At 38.7% G+C, this 16,376-nt stretch overlaps 1 protein-coding gene across 1 annotated transcript in view; it reads left to right on the top strand.

Annotated features, from left to right (window-relative positions):
- The window catches only part of PPA1 (inorganic pyrophosphatase 1), a 29,851-nt gene extending 14,096 nt beyond the window's left edge, over window positions 1-15,755 (top strand). Inside the window, exons 4-11 of the mRNA XM_032139170.2 lie at window positions 565-684; window positions 3,921-4,007; window positions 4,920-5,046; window positions 8,813-8,940; window positions 9,208-9,293; window positions 12,167-12,236; window positions 13,665-13,707; window positions 15,404-15,755. Of these exons, the coding sequence (XP_031995061.1) occupies window positions 565-684; window positions 3,921-4,007; window positions 4,920-5,046; window positions 8,813-8,940; window positions 9,208-9,293; window positions 12,167-12,236; window positions 13,665-13,707; window positions 15,404-15,435 (693 nt within the window). The 3' untranslated portion in view covers window positions 15,436-15,755. The remainder of the gene's footprint in view (window positions 1-564; window positions 685-3,920; window positions 4,008-4,919; window positions 5,047-8,812; window positions 8,941-9,207; window positions 9,294-12,166; window positions 12,237-13,664; window positions 13,708-15,403) is intronic.
- Window positions 15,756-16,376: the final 621 nt, after the last annotated feature.

Genomic DNA, 16,376 nt, shown 5'->3' with positions numbered 1-16,376 from the left:
ACTCTCTGTAAGCCCATCACTGACCCCTCCTTAGTCACCCCAGCCACAGATGCTCTCATTGGAATTTCAGTTGCATGGTGTTAGTTTCTTTCTGATGATACCTACCATCATTGCCTTTTTGTTATGGATATTTATAACATATCTTATATCACAAACTCTTACAGTAATCACATTTTTGTGTGTAATAAATACCCGAGTATTTGAATAATTTTAAATTCTGTAAAGGAAAACTAAAATTGGATATTTATTTTGCCCTTTTAATAAAAATTATGGTATTTTTATTACTCAAACATTAGAATTTATTCCAGCTAATTTTAGTCTTTGCTTTCTAGAATTATTAAATGTTCTTTTTCCCTTCTTGATAGTTCCTTTATACCTCACATAACCTTTCACTTAATGGCTGATTATGGAAACACCTTAGTTCAATTATAAAAGTGTTAGGGATAAAATATATCATTAAAGTGGAATTAGGGAACATAGATACCATAATTCATTTCCTCAGATCCTTATTTGAATAGTATTTCACATCCAAATATGCAACGATTTGAAATTTTTTTATTTCAGATTGCTACAAAGGACCCTTTAAACCCTATTAAACAAGATGTGAAAAAAGGAAAACTTCGCTATGTTGCGAATTTGTTCCCGTATAAAGGATATATCTGGAACTATGGTGCCATCCCTCAGGTATGTCTTCATGCAACTGCTGACAGTGTACTTTTTAGCTTACTAAATATTAATTTACTGCTATTAGTAAAAAAGATTTGAATACCTGTGGAGAGTTTTTTCTATGGTAGATTTTGAAAACATAAGAAGGGATAATTAACTCATTCGAATGCTTCCTTAAATAACTTATTTTCAAGACAAACTAAATATTTACAATGTTTAAATTCAGATTTGAACGTTTATTCTTTTCTGAAGTATTTCTTCTTTTTTGGACTGGTTATAAGCTATATAAATTCTCTACAGACTGAGTTGCAAGCCTATTCAGTCAAGAAAGAGTGTGTGGTAGTAGTCAAAAGCACTGATTTTTGGCACCAGACAGACCAGAGTTCAAATCCCAAGATGGCCACTTCGTAGCTTACCTAACTTGCCTCTCTTTCTTTCTCCTTGAGATGTTAATATTGCCTCCCTGAGCTATTCACAGTATGTAGGTGCTATGGTTATTTCAAAAAATAAAGCACTTAACACCTGCACACAACAAGCTCTCATAGCTGCTGACTTTATGTTTAGAGATTTGATTCCCTCTTCTTCAGGTCAAGCTCTTTGTGGTAAAGTAATGAGAAGATCATGTTTTCTTAAGTAGTCAACATTTTTTTTTTTTTTTTTAATTAAAAAAAATTTTTTTGAGATGGAGTCTTGCTCTGTTACCCAGGCTGGAGTGCAGTGGCACGATCTCGGCTCACTGCAAAAGCTCCGCCTCCCAGGTTCATGCCATTCTCCTGCCTCAGCCTCCTGAGTAGCTGGGACTACAGGTGTCCACCACCACACCTGGCTAATTTTTTACAGTTTAGCGGAGATGGGTTTTCACCATGTTAGCCAGGATGGTCTCGATCTCCTGCCCTCGTGATCCGCCCTCCTCGGCCTCCCAAAGTGCTGGGATTACAGGCATGAGCCACTGTGTCTGGCCTAATAGTCAACCTTTAGAGAAGGGTTGTTTACCAATTTATTCCCAGCACAATGTCAGTATGTAGCAGGTTCTTAGTTAATATTTGAGTGAAGAATCACTAGGATCTTGTCTCTAATGAGTAAATGACATCTATTTAATTGTGGTTTGGCGAGGCCAGTGCTGTGGCACTTAAAATTTAATGCTGAGACACTAAATATACAGTTTAATTTTTTTGCTGTTGATAAATGGTTTGTTTTTATTAACAATGCAGTCTGTTAAATGGAACCTACTATGAAACAACCCATAAGATAGTAGAACATAGGTCTGACCCATCTAGCTTGTTAGGTAAGCACAAAGTCATTTGTTTGTCTTAATTACAGTGTTTCACCTTATACTTTAATTGAATTTTTTTTTTTTTTTTTTTGAGACGGAGTCTTGCACTGTCTCCCAGGCTGGAGTGCGGTGGTGCAATCTTGGCTCACTGCAACCTCTGCCTCTCAGGTTTGAGCTATTCTCTTGCCTCAGCCTCCTGAGTAGCTGGGATTACAGGCGCCCACCACCACGCCCAGCTAATTTTTTGTATTTTTATTAGAGACAGGTTTTCACTATATTGGCTAGGCTGGTCTCAAACTCCTGACCTTGTGATCTGCCCTCCTCGGCCTCGCAAAGTGCTGGGATTACAGGCGTGAGCCACCACGCCCGGCCTCAATTGATTTATTAATAGTATTTAGCCTTGATATATTATCCTTGTAGGAGAACATTGCTGAAATACTTACTCTTCTGTGGGTTGGATTTTGCTTTCTTAATGTTGGATTTGTTAGATGTGGTCTTCCTTTATCCCCCTTCTCGTTTATCTTTTTGCCTTTACTCCAGCTGAGTAGACAAACAAATCCAGTAATGTGTTCTAGTTGAAGGAAAAAAGAACCAATGCAACAGCTACATTTTAAACCTAACATCCTGGCTAGCACAGGCTATCAGTTCTTTTGTGAGATGTTCTGCGAGGACTCTGGCTTACAATTTAGGAAGGAAAGAAAACCAGTCATGTAAAGCTCCAGAAAATCCTGATTAAACTTTTCAGTCCAAGCTCCTGGTCAGTGATGATATTTTTAACATCAGAACATAACCTTTTGGCTGGGTGTGGTGGCTCATGCCTGTAATCCCAGCACTTTGGGAGGCCGAGGTGGGAGGATCACCTGAGGTCAGGAGTTCGAGACCAGTCTGGCCAACATGGTGAAACCCCATGTCTACTAAAAATACAAAAATTAGCTAGGCGTGGTGGCGTACACCTGTAATCCCAGCAACTCAGGAGGCTGAGACAGGAGACTTGCTTGAACATGGGAGGCAGAGGTTGCAGTGAGCCAAGATTGCGCCACTGCACTCCATCCAGTCTGGGCAACAGAGCAAGACTCTGTCTCAAAAGAAAAAAGAGAAGGAACATAACCTTCCCATTTTACTATTATTGCCTATCTACTTCTGTTTTGGGAATTTATTATAAAGAAGATCTAAGACCGGGTCCAGTGGCTTATGCCTATAATCCCATACTTTGGGAGGCCAAGGTGGGAGGATCACTTGAGCCCAGGGGTTTGAGACCAGCCTGGGCAACATAGTGAGACCCTGTCTCTACAAAAAAAAAAAAGAAAAAAACCACACATTTTTGTTTGTTTTGTTTTCTTTTTTTTGTTTGTTTGTTTTGTTTTGTTTTTTTGAGATGGAGCCTTGCTCTGTTGCCCAGGCTGGAGTGCAGTGGCATGATCTAGGCTCACTGCAACCTCTGCTTCCTGGGTTCAAGCGAGTCTCCTGCCTCAGCCTCCCAAGTAGCTGGGATTACAGGCATGCACCACCACACCTGGCTAATTTTTGTATTTTTAGTAGATATGGGGTTTCACCACGTTGGCTAGGCTGGTCTCGAACTCCTGACCTCAGGTGATCCACTCGCCTCAGCCTCCCAAAGTGCTGGGATTACAGGCCTGAGCCATCATACCTGGCCTAAAACCACACATCTTTAAAGTAAATGTTTGGGTCTATATTTGTGTTTCCCTGTTGTCTCAGTTATTGATTAGTTGGCTTTTGCTTGTTTTAAATAGGATCATTATCTGTTTTAAAGCTTAAATTTAGTTTAGCATTAGATGTGTAGTAGGAGCTACAGCATTTAATTGAAACTCTTGTGTGTAGTTAAGATTCTTAAATGCGAATAAAGAACTAAAACAATGAGAAAAAAATAGCTGAAGAGTCATAAGATGTTATCTGTTATTCTCAACATGATCCATTTTGTCAGTATGTATAGGAATGCTATACACTGTCTTATTTTTTTTAGACTTGGGAAGACCCAGGGCACAATGATAAACATACTGGCTGTTGTGGTGACAATGACCCAATTGATGTGTGTGAAATTGGAAGCAAGGTAATGAAATGTGACATTTTTTTCTTTAGTGTTGAGATATTAATGAAGTATACCAAATTTCATACTTTAAAAAATACTGTGAATAAAATGCATGAATATTAGTGAAATAATGATGTCTCTTTGGTATTAAAGGCTTCTCTTGCATTTTAAGCATTTGTATATTATAATTTTTACATTTAAACCTAGTCTGGAAAAAAATGTGTCTATATATGTATGATTGAACATATATCTAGAAGAATTGGACATGTTCTGCATTGCTTTAGAAGATGGATAATTAGTCAATAGGTGAAAGATACCAGGAGGGAAATTCCCTCTCAATACATGGCAAATCTTGCCTAGCAATTTAGAATGATCAGTAAATTGACCCGAACCAAATAACCTCATGAGTTGGAGATTCATGGTAGTAACTCCTCCATCAAGTAGGGTTGTTCTAAGATTCTGATTATAGTTATTTCTTCATGTCTCTCTCAGGCTCAGAGAAATAGTAAACAACTAAAAACAAAGTTATCATTTTGTTTTTTAAGTCATAAAGTTTTTAAGTCATTGTATGACTTGCTTAACTCATGACTTTTGTGAAATAAAAGATAAAGCATATTAAGATATGTATTTGAGACTATGGAGGACTTATTCTTCAGTATAATCAATGACAGTGCAAAAAACATTGATTACCCTGAGCTATGTACTGGTTTCCCTATGACCTAGAAGAAAATAGGACCTATAAGTCCTGTTTTCAACTTTAATAGGACTGATGAAACATTTACTCATTTAGGTTTTTAAAATTTGCTTAAAGGAACAATCTTCAGGTAAATTCTCAAGAACTTAGCCTCTTTCTTGTTTCCTGTTAGCCAAGTAAAACTGTCTTCTAGAGTTTCGTTCTGTAATGTTGTCCTGACTTTGGCTATTGACTCTCAGGTATGTGCAAGAGGTGAAATAATTGGTGTGAAAGTTCTAGGCATATTGGCTATGATTGACGAAGGGGAAACCGACTGGAAAGTCATTGCCATTAATGTGGATGATCCTGATGCAGCCAATTATAATGGTAAGAAAATTTGAAAAGTCTGAAGCCTTTCTAATTAATTCGTAAGCACCACCATACTTAACCTATAATGACAGAATTGTAAGCCCTTGCCTTCAAACTGTTAAAGGATGGAGGAACAAAGCACTGGACAAGCATTATTGCTATGACTGCACTTGTAATTAACTAAGTAAACTCTCCTTCATTCCAGGAAAGAAAAAATCTGGTAGGTTCTTACTGTTTTTTTGGTCCTTTCCTTCCCCACATACCAGCACTCAGTTGGTATGTTTATTTATTTTAAAACGTTTAATTGAGATATTCACATATCAAAGAGTCACCATTGTAAAATGTACAATTCAGTGGTTTTTAGTATATTCACTAAGTTGTACAACCATCACCACTCCCTAATCGCAGAACATTTCATCAGCCCAAAAGGAAATCCTGTATCCATGGGCAATCACTCCCTGTCCCCCTTCCCTCAGTCCCTGATGACTGCGGATCTACTTTGTGCCTATGGATTTACCTATGCTGTCATTTCATGTAAATGGCATCATATAGGTGGCCTCTGTGTCTGGTTTATTTCACTTAGTGAAGTAAGTGTTTTCAGGGTTCATCCATATTGTAGCATGTATCAGCACCTCATTCCCTTTTTTTTTTTTTTTTGGCGGTAAAATTTACATAACATAAAATTCACCATTTTAATTAAAGTGTACAATTCAGTGGCATTTCATTCATTCACAAGGTTGTGCAGCCATCGCCACTAGTTCAGGTCATTCCCTGTTCCTTCCTCCTCTCCAGGCCCTGGCAACCACTAATCTGCTTTTTGTCTTTATAGCTTTGCCTATTCTACCTATTCTAGGTATCTCATATACATGGACTGGTACAATATGTGGATTTTTGTTGTTGTTGTTTCTGGTTTCTTCCACTTAGTATAATGTTTTCTAGGTTTATCCATATTGCATATTGTGGCATCTGTCAGTACTCCTTTTTATGGTTGAATATTATTCCATTGTGTGGATATACTACATTTTGTTTATCCATTCATCAGTTGACGGACATTTGGGTTGTTTTGGCTGTGTAATGCTGCCACGAACACTCCTGTACAAGTTTTTGTGTGGACTTATGTTTTTATTCTTGGGTACATACATAGGAATTGCCAAAGCTAGAACAATTTGAGCAAGAAAATAAAGTAGTATTGTAATATAACCTGGAACATAAAATAAATATCCATGAGTCTATACTGACAAATAAATGATTGAATAAATAGACAAATGAGGAAGAATAGACAAATCTCAAAGCAGAAGAATTCCAAATAATTTACGTAGATACTCCATTCTCAAGGAGGTCCTTAATTGTGAGTTGTGCCTGGTGACTTCCATCCAAAGAGTACAGTGTGGGTAAGGGAGAGGAGAGGATGACTTTAGAGCACAGAAACTTGACAAACACTGCCTCAGCCAGGTGATGGATGTCAATGTCAGCAGTGATAAGAGTCACCTTGAGAGCATGTTCCCTCAAAATGATGTGATGTGTATTTGCATCTGTGTTAATCCATTGAAGAAGGACTGGAAGAATGCCGATCCTTTAATGTTTTGTTTCAATTTTGAAAGATGAGAGTGCATTCACACCATCTGTTTACTACTTGGTACAGCTCTGTTCTATTGGTCTGTGTGTGCATTTCCAACATACTTCTTATACAAGAGAACTTGGCATGCTGTGGCCACGATTAGTGAAGCCAAGCCCATCACTCTGTCAGCACTCATTTACTAAGGCATTATTTTCCTGCAGTTCAGGTTATTAGAACCCTGAAAACTTTCTCGGGGTGGCTGGTCCCATGGTGCAAGTAGTACGCAGCTTTCCCTAATGTCAACCTAAGGCAGTGTCTATTGTCCATCCTATAGCTTGCCCCTGTGCATCTCTTCCATTTGCTGTCCCTGAATTGTATGCGTATAATGAAATGTTAAACTTCAGTGTTTTCCTGAGTTCTGTGAACCATTTTAGCAAATTAGGGAACCTGGGGAAAGGACTGTAGAAACCCGCAATCTATAGCTGATCAGTCAAAAGTACAGGAGGCATCTGAAGTGGGGCAGTCTTGTGAGACTGAGCCCCTAACCTTTGAGATCTGATGCTAACTCCAGGTAGATAGTATCAGAATCATAGTGAATTACTGAGCACCCAGTTGGTGTCTGAATAATTGGAGAATTAGTTTCTGGTATTGGAAAACATCAACATTTGCATGTTGGATTTCTGGATTTCCAATTTCTATATCAGGTGACACATTTCATGTAAATTATAAGTTCTTTGAAATTTACTAGTGCTTAAACATTTCCCAGTGCATTCTGTAAAGTTTCCATACTTCTAGTGATATTATGATAATAGAATGCATGCTATTCTTTATGCAGATTATAAATTGGATTGAAGCGGCCGGGCACAGTGGCTCACGCCTGTAATCCCAGCACTTTGGGAGGCCGAGGCAGGCGGATCACGAGGTCAGGAGATCGAGACCATCCTGGCTAACACGAAACCCCATCTCTACTAAAAATACAAAAAAATTAGCCAGGCATGGTGGTGGGCACCTGTAGTCCCAGTTACTCAGGAGGCTGAGGCAGGAGAATGGCATGAACCCGGGAGGCGGAGCTTGCAGTGAGCCGAGATTGCGCCACTGCACTCCAGCCTGGGAGACAGAGCGAGACTCTGTCTCAAAAAAATAAATAAATTGGATTGAAGCAATGTTATCTTATACAAATATAAATAAGCTTTTGTTGTTGTTGAATGTATTTCTCTTTCTCATAATGCTTTTGCTAACTGACTTTTTAGGATGTGTATCTCTGCTTGCATTGAGCAGGAGTTTGTTATTTGAAGTGCAGTTTGATGACATTGAGGCTAGCCATTGTTGATGGCTATACAGAAACTTAAAATTTTTTAAGCAGTGCACTTTTCTATCAGCCAGAACTAAAGTATTGTTATGTACAGTGCCTGTACTATCCAGCAAAGTCTAGTCACATTTAATACGTAACCCATCAATGGATATCAATCTAATCTATTTTTCTTATCTTTTAGTATGTAATAGTGTTGTGATCCTCTGACATATAGCCTCTGCCTCTGGACCAGGGATAGTACCTCAAACCTGTAATCCCAGTGCTTTGGGAATCCAAGGCAGGAGGATTGCTTGAGCCCAGGAGATTGAGACCAGCCTGGGCAACATGATGAGACCCCATCTCTACAAAAAATTTAAAAATTAGCTGGGTATGTGCATGCTTATAGTCCCAGCTACTCAGGAGGCTGAGGTGAGAGGATCGCCTGAACTCTGGAGGTCAAGGCTGCAGTAAGCCTTGTTTGGGCCACTGCATTCCAGCCTGGGTGACAGAGCGAGACCTTGTCTCCAAAAAAAAAAGATAACCTCTGTCTTTTTCAGTATCTTGTACACTTCTCATAGGAATTATCTACATTTGCCAAACTGGTTGTTTCATTATGTAGCCACCAGCTGTTTGCCCTTACCTAACAGAGATTACTATTGTACTGATTGTTCTCTGTACTTAATGTCAGAGCTATTCGGAGACACTAGATGATTTTCTTTCAATGTATACGTGTATGGCTTCTCTTCTCAACAAGGGGCTTTGCTCCAACGTTATCTTGAACTTCCATGATAAGTCATTCCACAGCTCTTTCAAAATAAGTACTTGGAATTTTTGTTAAATGTATAATTATTTGTGCATCTTGAAATCTGCGTATTCTCTTCCTTCTTTTTAAAAAAATCATTCTCACTGTCATCTTATGCTTCTTCTCTTCTTAGATATCAATGATGTCAAACGGCTGAAACCTGGCTACTTAGAAGCTACTGTGGACTGGTTTAGAAGGTATAAGGTTCCTGATGGAAAACCAGAAAATGAGTTTGCGTTTAATGCAGAATTTAAAGATAAGGTAATATGTCAGTCAGAACTGTAGCTTTAGGCTCATTTGTATTGCGACTTATAATTTAACCATATTGTTACCATCTAAAGATTCACAAAACAGAAGTCTGGAAACATAACACAGTCTTGGTGTTTATTTATTCACTTTAATATTCTCTTCCATTTTTAGAGTAAGGAAATGATTCAGAAGAGACAAAGTATCAGGCTTTGGGGAAATGTTGATAATAGGAAAATGATACCTTTTTATCATTGTAATGCAAATCTCTTCAAATTATAGGACTTTGCCATTGGTATTATTAAAAGCACTCATGACCATTGGAAAGCATTAGTGACTAAGAAAACGAATGGAAAAGGAATCAGTTGGTAAGTGTAAACACTTTGCATGTTTAACACACAAAGCAGACCAGCTTGCAGAAAAGGTTTTAATAATTATAAGACACTGTATTGTTACTTTCACTTAGAAAAGAGATACAAGGCTGGGTGTGGTGGCTCACACCTGTCATTCCAGCACTTTGGAAAGCCAAGGTGGATGGATTGCTTGAGCCCAGGAGTTGAAGACCAGCCTGGACAACATGGAAAAACCCTGTCTCTACAAAAAGTACAAAATTAGCTGGGCATGGTGGTACATGCCTGTAGTCCTAGCTACCTGGGAGGCTGAGTTGGGAGGATCACCTGAGCCTGGGGAGGTTGAAGCTGCAGTAAGCCGTGATCGTACCACTGTACTCCAGCCTGGGCAACAGAGCGAGACTCGGTCTCAAAAAAAAAAAAAAGAATACGAGAAACGGCCAATGTACAAAAATAATTCTCCCAGAAATCTTCTATTCTATGTCAGGATAATGTCCGATAAAATGAAAACATTGTCCTTCCAACAAACAGAAGAAAAATGGAGAAGAGTTATATATATTTGTGTAAAAATATACAATCCTAAGAGTTGGCATTTGGCTGGGTGCTATGGCTCATTCCTGTAATTTCAGCACTTTAGGAGGCTGAGGCAGGAGGATCACTTGAACTCGGGAATTGGAGACTGGTGGGGGCAACATAGCGAGACCTCATCTCTACTAAAAATTAAAAAAAATTAGCCAGGCATGGTGGTGCTTGCCTGTAGCAAGGCTGAGGTGGGAAGATCACTTGAGCCTTGGAGATGAAGGCTGCAGTGAGCTGTGATTGCCCCACTGCACTCCAGCTGGGGCAACTGAGCAAGACCCTGTCTCAAAAGAAAAGAAAAGGAAAAAGATTTGGCTTTTAAATTAACTTCTCTATTTTTTGGTATCTTGTGATTTCTATGAAAATGGTCTTAATGTATGTTAAATAACAGGTAAGCAAAAATGATTCATTTTTCATTTTGATGGTGTATTTCTTTGTTGTTGTTTTTTGAGACAGAGTCTTGCTCTTGTTGCCCAGGCTGGAGTGCAATGGCACGATCTCGGCTCACTGCAACCTCCGCCTCCCAGATTCAAGCGATTCTCCTGCCTCAGCCTCCTGAGTAGCTGGGATTACAGGCGCATGCCACCATGCCTGGCTAATTTTTGTATTTTTAGTAGAGATGGGGTTTTGCCGTGTTAACCAGGCTGGTCTCGAACGCCTGACTCGTGATCTGCCCACCTCGGCCTCCCAAAGTGGTGGGATTATAGGCGTGAGCCACCATGCCAGGCCTTGATGGAATATTTCTAACTGGGCACATATTAATACTATAATGACATATATAGGAAAACTTGAACTACGGATAAACAAAAAGAAAATGTATTTTTAAAACATGATCCATATTTTAGACTAAAGTGGGCTAAAAAAACCAAAAAACAAATTAGGATTGTATTATATACACGACTTTCCTTATGATTTTTAAAATTTAACACTATATAATAAGCGTTTCCTCATGTCATTAAAAATATGATTTTTTTTTTAGAGACGGGGTCTCTCGCCCAGGCTGAAGTGCGGCGTTACTATAATAGCTCACTGTAACCTCAAAGAAGTGATCCTTCTGTCTCAGCCTGCCAAGTAGCTGGGTACTGTAGGCACACATCACTCCCAGATGATTTTTAAATTTGTTGTAGAGACAGTGTCTTGCTGTGTTGTCCAGGCTGATCTTGACCTCCTGGCTTCAAGTGATCCTCTCACACCTCAGCCTCCAAAAGTGCTTAGACTACAGATGCGAGCCACCATGCCCAGTCTAGAAATATCATATTTTAATATTATAATGTTCCATCTCTGTATAATGTTTAATGGATAAACCTTTTTATTTTTTGTTTTTAAATCCCCTGCAAAGAAGGATAAACTATTTTTAATCATTTCTTATTACTGGACATTTTAGTTACTTCCAATTTTTCACTATTAATATTACATTAATAGTGAAATATATTAATAGTGAAATAGTATATGGTAAACACCTTTGTAAATTACCATTTCAGTCTTGGATTGGGTTCTTAGAGGTGGAATTTCTCTATCAAGACCTATGAGCTTTTAAAAAGGTTTTGGATACATTTTACAGAATTATTTTTCAGAAAGATTGAACCAGGACTCCTGCCAGAAGTATCTGTTTCAGATGTCTCACCAACACTACAGGAACTGGTTTTTTTTTTTTGTTTCATTTTTTTTTCCAATTAACAAAGATATGTTTCTTATTTTAATTAATATTTCTCAGCTATTTCAGTGAGAATTACAGAGCATTCAATCTCAGTTTCTTTCCTCCTCTCCTTCCCTCCCCTCCTCTCCTCTCCTCCTTATTGAAACAAAGTCTTGCTCTGTCACCAGGCTGGAGTGCAGTGGTGCGATCTCAGCTGACTGCAACCTCCACCTTCCAGATTCAAGCGATTCTCCTGCCTCAGCCTCCCGAGTAGCTGGGACTACAGGCACGCGCCACCACACCCGGCTAATTTTTGTATTTTTAGTAGAGATGGGGTTTCACCGTGTTGGCCAGGATGGTCTCGATCTCTTGACCTTATGATCCACCTGCCTCGGCCTCCCAAAGTGCTGGAATTACAGGCGTGAGCCACCACACCCGGCCCAATCTCAGTTTCTTAAATCCGAACTTGTTAACATATTTGAATAAAATTGATCACAAGAATAGCTATGCCTTGCCAAAATACATAATTAGAATGTTAAATGTAGGTGAAAAAGCTTTCTTCTAAACTAAACTTGAATATCACCTGGTCAACTACTTCCGACTCTTTTTTTTTTTTTACTCTTAAGAGATAATTTTTGTTATTTTGTCTTATGGCTACTTTTGTTTTATTTAATAGCATGAATACAACTGTGTCTGAGAGCCCCTTCAAGTGTGATCCTGATGCTGCCAGAGCCATTGTGGATGCTGTATGTAAAAGTTTCCTTAAAAAAAAAAAAAAAAAAAACCTGGTTGCTAAAAACTATGATGCTAAATGGGGAGAGGAAGTACTTGTTTCGACAAATACTTGAGTGCCTTTTGTATGCATGTTACTGTGTGGAGTCTTGAAATTAGAAACCATGAACACATACAGGTGGCCATTTGACTGAGGGAGAAGCTGAGGGAGTGATTCTAATCAATCATAAGTTGGACAGATAGCATGGTAGTAAGATTTGTAAAAATCAAAATGGTTCCAGAATGTACCAAGTAACCTGTGTGCCTATGACCCATCGTAAGCCATTTCCACAAAAGAACCAATGGGAATTTACTTGACTTGGTTCTAGCAAGGACTGAGGAAGGTATCAAGTTTTAGGTACCATTGCAGGAATGATTTATGATCTAAGAAAGGCTTTCATGTGAGGTAGTAAAAGCACCCGTCTTAGGTACCATTGCAGGAATGATTTATGATCTAAGAAAGGCTTTCATGTGAGGTAGTAAAAGCACCCGTCAAAGCAATAATTTTGCTTTTGTACTATTTTTAATTATTTGGTTTGGATTAGCCAAAAGATTGAACGAGATCATCTTTAATTATTTTCATTTATCATATTAAATAAGGAAAACAAAAGAAAATGAGGCTTTTTTACGGCCTTGTAAATGGGGTAGAACAAGGAAAAAAGGACAATTTAATGATGAAACCAGTACATTTAGATTTATCTTTATTTGTGTATGAATCCCGACAAAGTTGAGATAAATAAGAAAAATTGTAAGGGAAAAGCCAGTGGTTAACTATTATAATTTTTCAGTGAGAACAGTTTGCCCATATTTTATAAATATGTGTGTATATATAAAATTGTTATATATGCATAAATCAGTTTTTATTGTTTCAAAAAACATGCTTCTTATTCTGCATGTCATAAAAAGTCAAGAGGCTTGAATTTTTTTTTTTTTTTTTTTTTGAGACGGGTCTCGCTCTGTCGCCCAGACTAGAGTGCAGTGCCGCAATCTCGGCTTACTGCAACCTCCGCCTCCCAGGTTCAAGTGGTTCTCTGCCTCAGCCTCCCGAGCAGCTGAGATTACAGGCGCCCGCCACCACGCCCAGCTAATTTTATTTTTAGTAGAGACAGGGTTTCACCATCTTGGCCAGGCTGGTCTTGAACTCCTGACCTTGTGATCCACCCACTTCGGCCTCCCAAAGTGCTGGGATTATGGGCATGAGCCACTGCACTGTCCAAGAGGCTTGAATTTGTTATCATCTCAGCAGTAGAGCAAACCTTCTATTGTTCCTATATATTATAAATTATGTTTAGATCCTAAAATTTGGGATAGTCCTCAGATTCTCTTAAATTTTTGTCAGTATACCTTTTTAGCTTTTTAAAAAACGAGATTAGACTAATAGATTTTAATATTTTATATTTTAGTTACCACCACCCTGTGAATCTGCCTGCACAGTACCAACAGACGGTAAGATTTCTATTCCAGTAAAATTTCATTAAAAATTACACAGATTTATGGAAAAATTATGTTACTTTTATTTTTAGTTGACAAATGATAATCATATATATTTATGGGTGCAGTGTGATGTTTTGATATATGTTTACAATGTGGAATGATTAAATCCAGCTAATTAAGAAATCATTACCTCACATACTTAATCATTATTTGGTGTGTGGTAAAAACATTTGAAATCTACTCTTAGCAATTTTGAAATAGACACTACAGTCACCATCCTGTGCAATAGATCACTAAAGCTTATTCCTTTTGTCTAACTAAAACTTGGTACCCTTTGACCATCGCCTGCCCTTTCCCCATCCTTCAGCTCCTGGCAACCACCATTCTACTCTTTACCTCTATGAATTCACCTTTTTTATATTGCATATATAAATGAGATCATGTGGTATTTGTCTTTCTGTACCTGGCTTGTTTTTTGTTTTTTGACACAGAGTCACCCAGGCTGTCACTCTGTCACCCAGGCTGCAGTGCAAGGCCACGATCACAGCTCACTGTAGCCGCAACCCCCCCAAGTTAAAGTGGTTCTCCCATCTCAGCCTCCCAAATAGCTGGGACTGCAGACATGTGCCAACATACCTGTCTAATTTTTTTTATATTTTGTAGAGATAGGGTTTCACCATGTTGCCCAAGCTGGTCTCAAACCAGGTCTTGAAACAGGCTGGTCTTGAACACTAATCAGGCAGGGTTTCGCCATGTCACCCAGGCTGGCGATCCACCTACCTTGTCCTCCCAAAGTGCTAGGATTACAGGCGTGAGCCACTGCACCCAGCCACGTACATATTTTTAACATACACAGGAAGAGAGGGAAGAAGGGTGAGAAGAGAAACGTTTTTAGAATTCTGTAGTGTACGTGAGAAGGAAGATGAGCTGCTACATACCACCTTTAGTGCCACACTGTATCACAGTGGTTTCCAAACCATGAGCCACTGTGCCCCTCTGAGTTTCATGGAGGTGCCTGCTGGACACTGGAGGGGACCCTGAGTGGGCTGATCTCCACTTTCCCACCTGGCCACAGGCTGCTTCACCCAGAAAACAGTTCTCTCCTCCTTAGATGTCAGAATTCGCTGTAAGATTTTTCTGGTAAGAAAATGATTCTGCCACTTAAAAAAACAAGTTTGAAGGCTGGGTGTGATAGCTCACACCTGTAATCCCAGCACTTTGGGAGGCCGAGGCGGGCAGATCACTTGAGCCCAGGAGTTTGAGACCAGCCTGGCCAACATGGAGAAACCACGTCTCTACAAAAAAAAATACAAAAATTTGCCAGATGTGGTGGCACACGTCTATAATGCCAGCTGCTGGGGAGACTGAGGCACGAGAATTGCTTGAACCTGGAAGATGGAGGTTGCATGAGCCATGATTGCTGCCACTGCACTGCAATCTGGGCAAGAGAGTGAGACCCTGTCTCAAAAAAAAAAAAAAAAAAAAAAAAAGTTTGAAAAACACACTATACAATTAGCATGAAGTGTAAGGAAGCCCAAAAGAAAACACCTGCATTTGCTGTAGAGAAATTTTGTATGTATGTCTGTTAATTTTCAGGTGATTCTTAGTAGGATTCATTAAAGCAAGTATATTAGTCTTTGTTATATGTTAGGTGTACTTTTGATTCTTAACAGGAATTCTAATTTGTTTTTCTTTTCTCTGAATACAGTGGATAAGTGGTTCCATCACCAGAAAAACTAATGAGATTTCTCTGGAATACAAGCTGATATTGCTGCATCATGTTCATCTGGATGTATTAGATGTAAAAGTAGTGGCTTTTCAAAGCTTTAAATTTGTAGAACTCATCTAACTAAAGTAAATTCTGCTGTGACTAATCCAATATACTCAGAATCTTATCTATCTAAAGCATTTTTCATATCTCAACTAAAATAACTTTTAGCACATGCTTAAATATCAAAGCAGTTGTCATTTGGAAGTCACTTGTGAATAGATGTGCAAGGGGAGCACATATTGGATGTATATGTTACCATATGTTAGGAAATAAAATTATTTTGCTGAAACTTGGCTTAGGATATTTTTATTTTAATCTGAAGCCAACATTAAGTAGGTATGGGTATTTTTGGTGCTTGTTTTCTGTTGATAGTCTTATAATTCAAATTTATAATTATTAGACAAAGAAATCGCTTGTATTTATAGTACTCTTGATACTATGCTGTAGTATATAAGTCCTAGCATACCATTCTAAAGCAAAAGCTTTTAAATTTATATCACATTAGCAGAAAGCACAATGTTGCTCACCCTTTGAAGTTATATATTAATAGTTATTTTTTTACTTCTTCAGTCAACTAATTGGACCCTTAAGTCATTTATATTATATTCTAAGTTATCAGCTGAACAAACCAGTTTGAATGCCAGCCCATCTTCTTACTAGCTCTGTAATCTTAAGTCAGTTACCAACCATTCAACTTCAGTTCCTTCATCTGTGAAACAGACATTATTCATGTAATGGCATGTAGTATACATTCAGTTTTTTTTTTTTTTTTGATACAGGGTCTGACTGTCACCCAGGCTGGAGTGCAGTGGTGTGATCTCGGCCCACTTCAACCTTCGCCTCCTGGGTTCAAGTGATTCTCCTGCCTCAGCCTCCCAAGTAGGTGGGAGTACAGGCGTGTACCACCATG

Source organism: Hylobates moloch, unplaced genomic scaffold, assembly GCF_009828535.3.
Source record: "Hylobates moloch isolate HMO894 unplaced genomic scaffold, HMol_V3 SCAFFOLD_3, whole genome shotgun sequence".
NCBI lineage: Eukaryota > Metazoa > Chordata > Mammalia > Primates > Hylobatidae > Hylobates > Hylobates moloch.
This window is presented reverse-complemented; position numbering and strand designations above follow the sequence as displayed.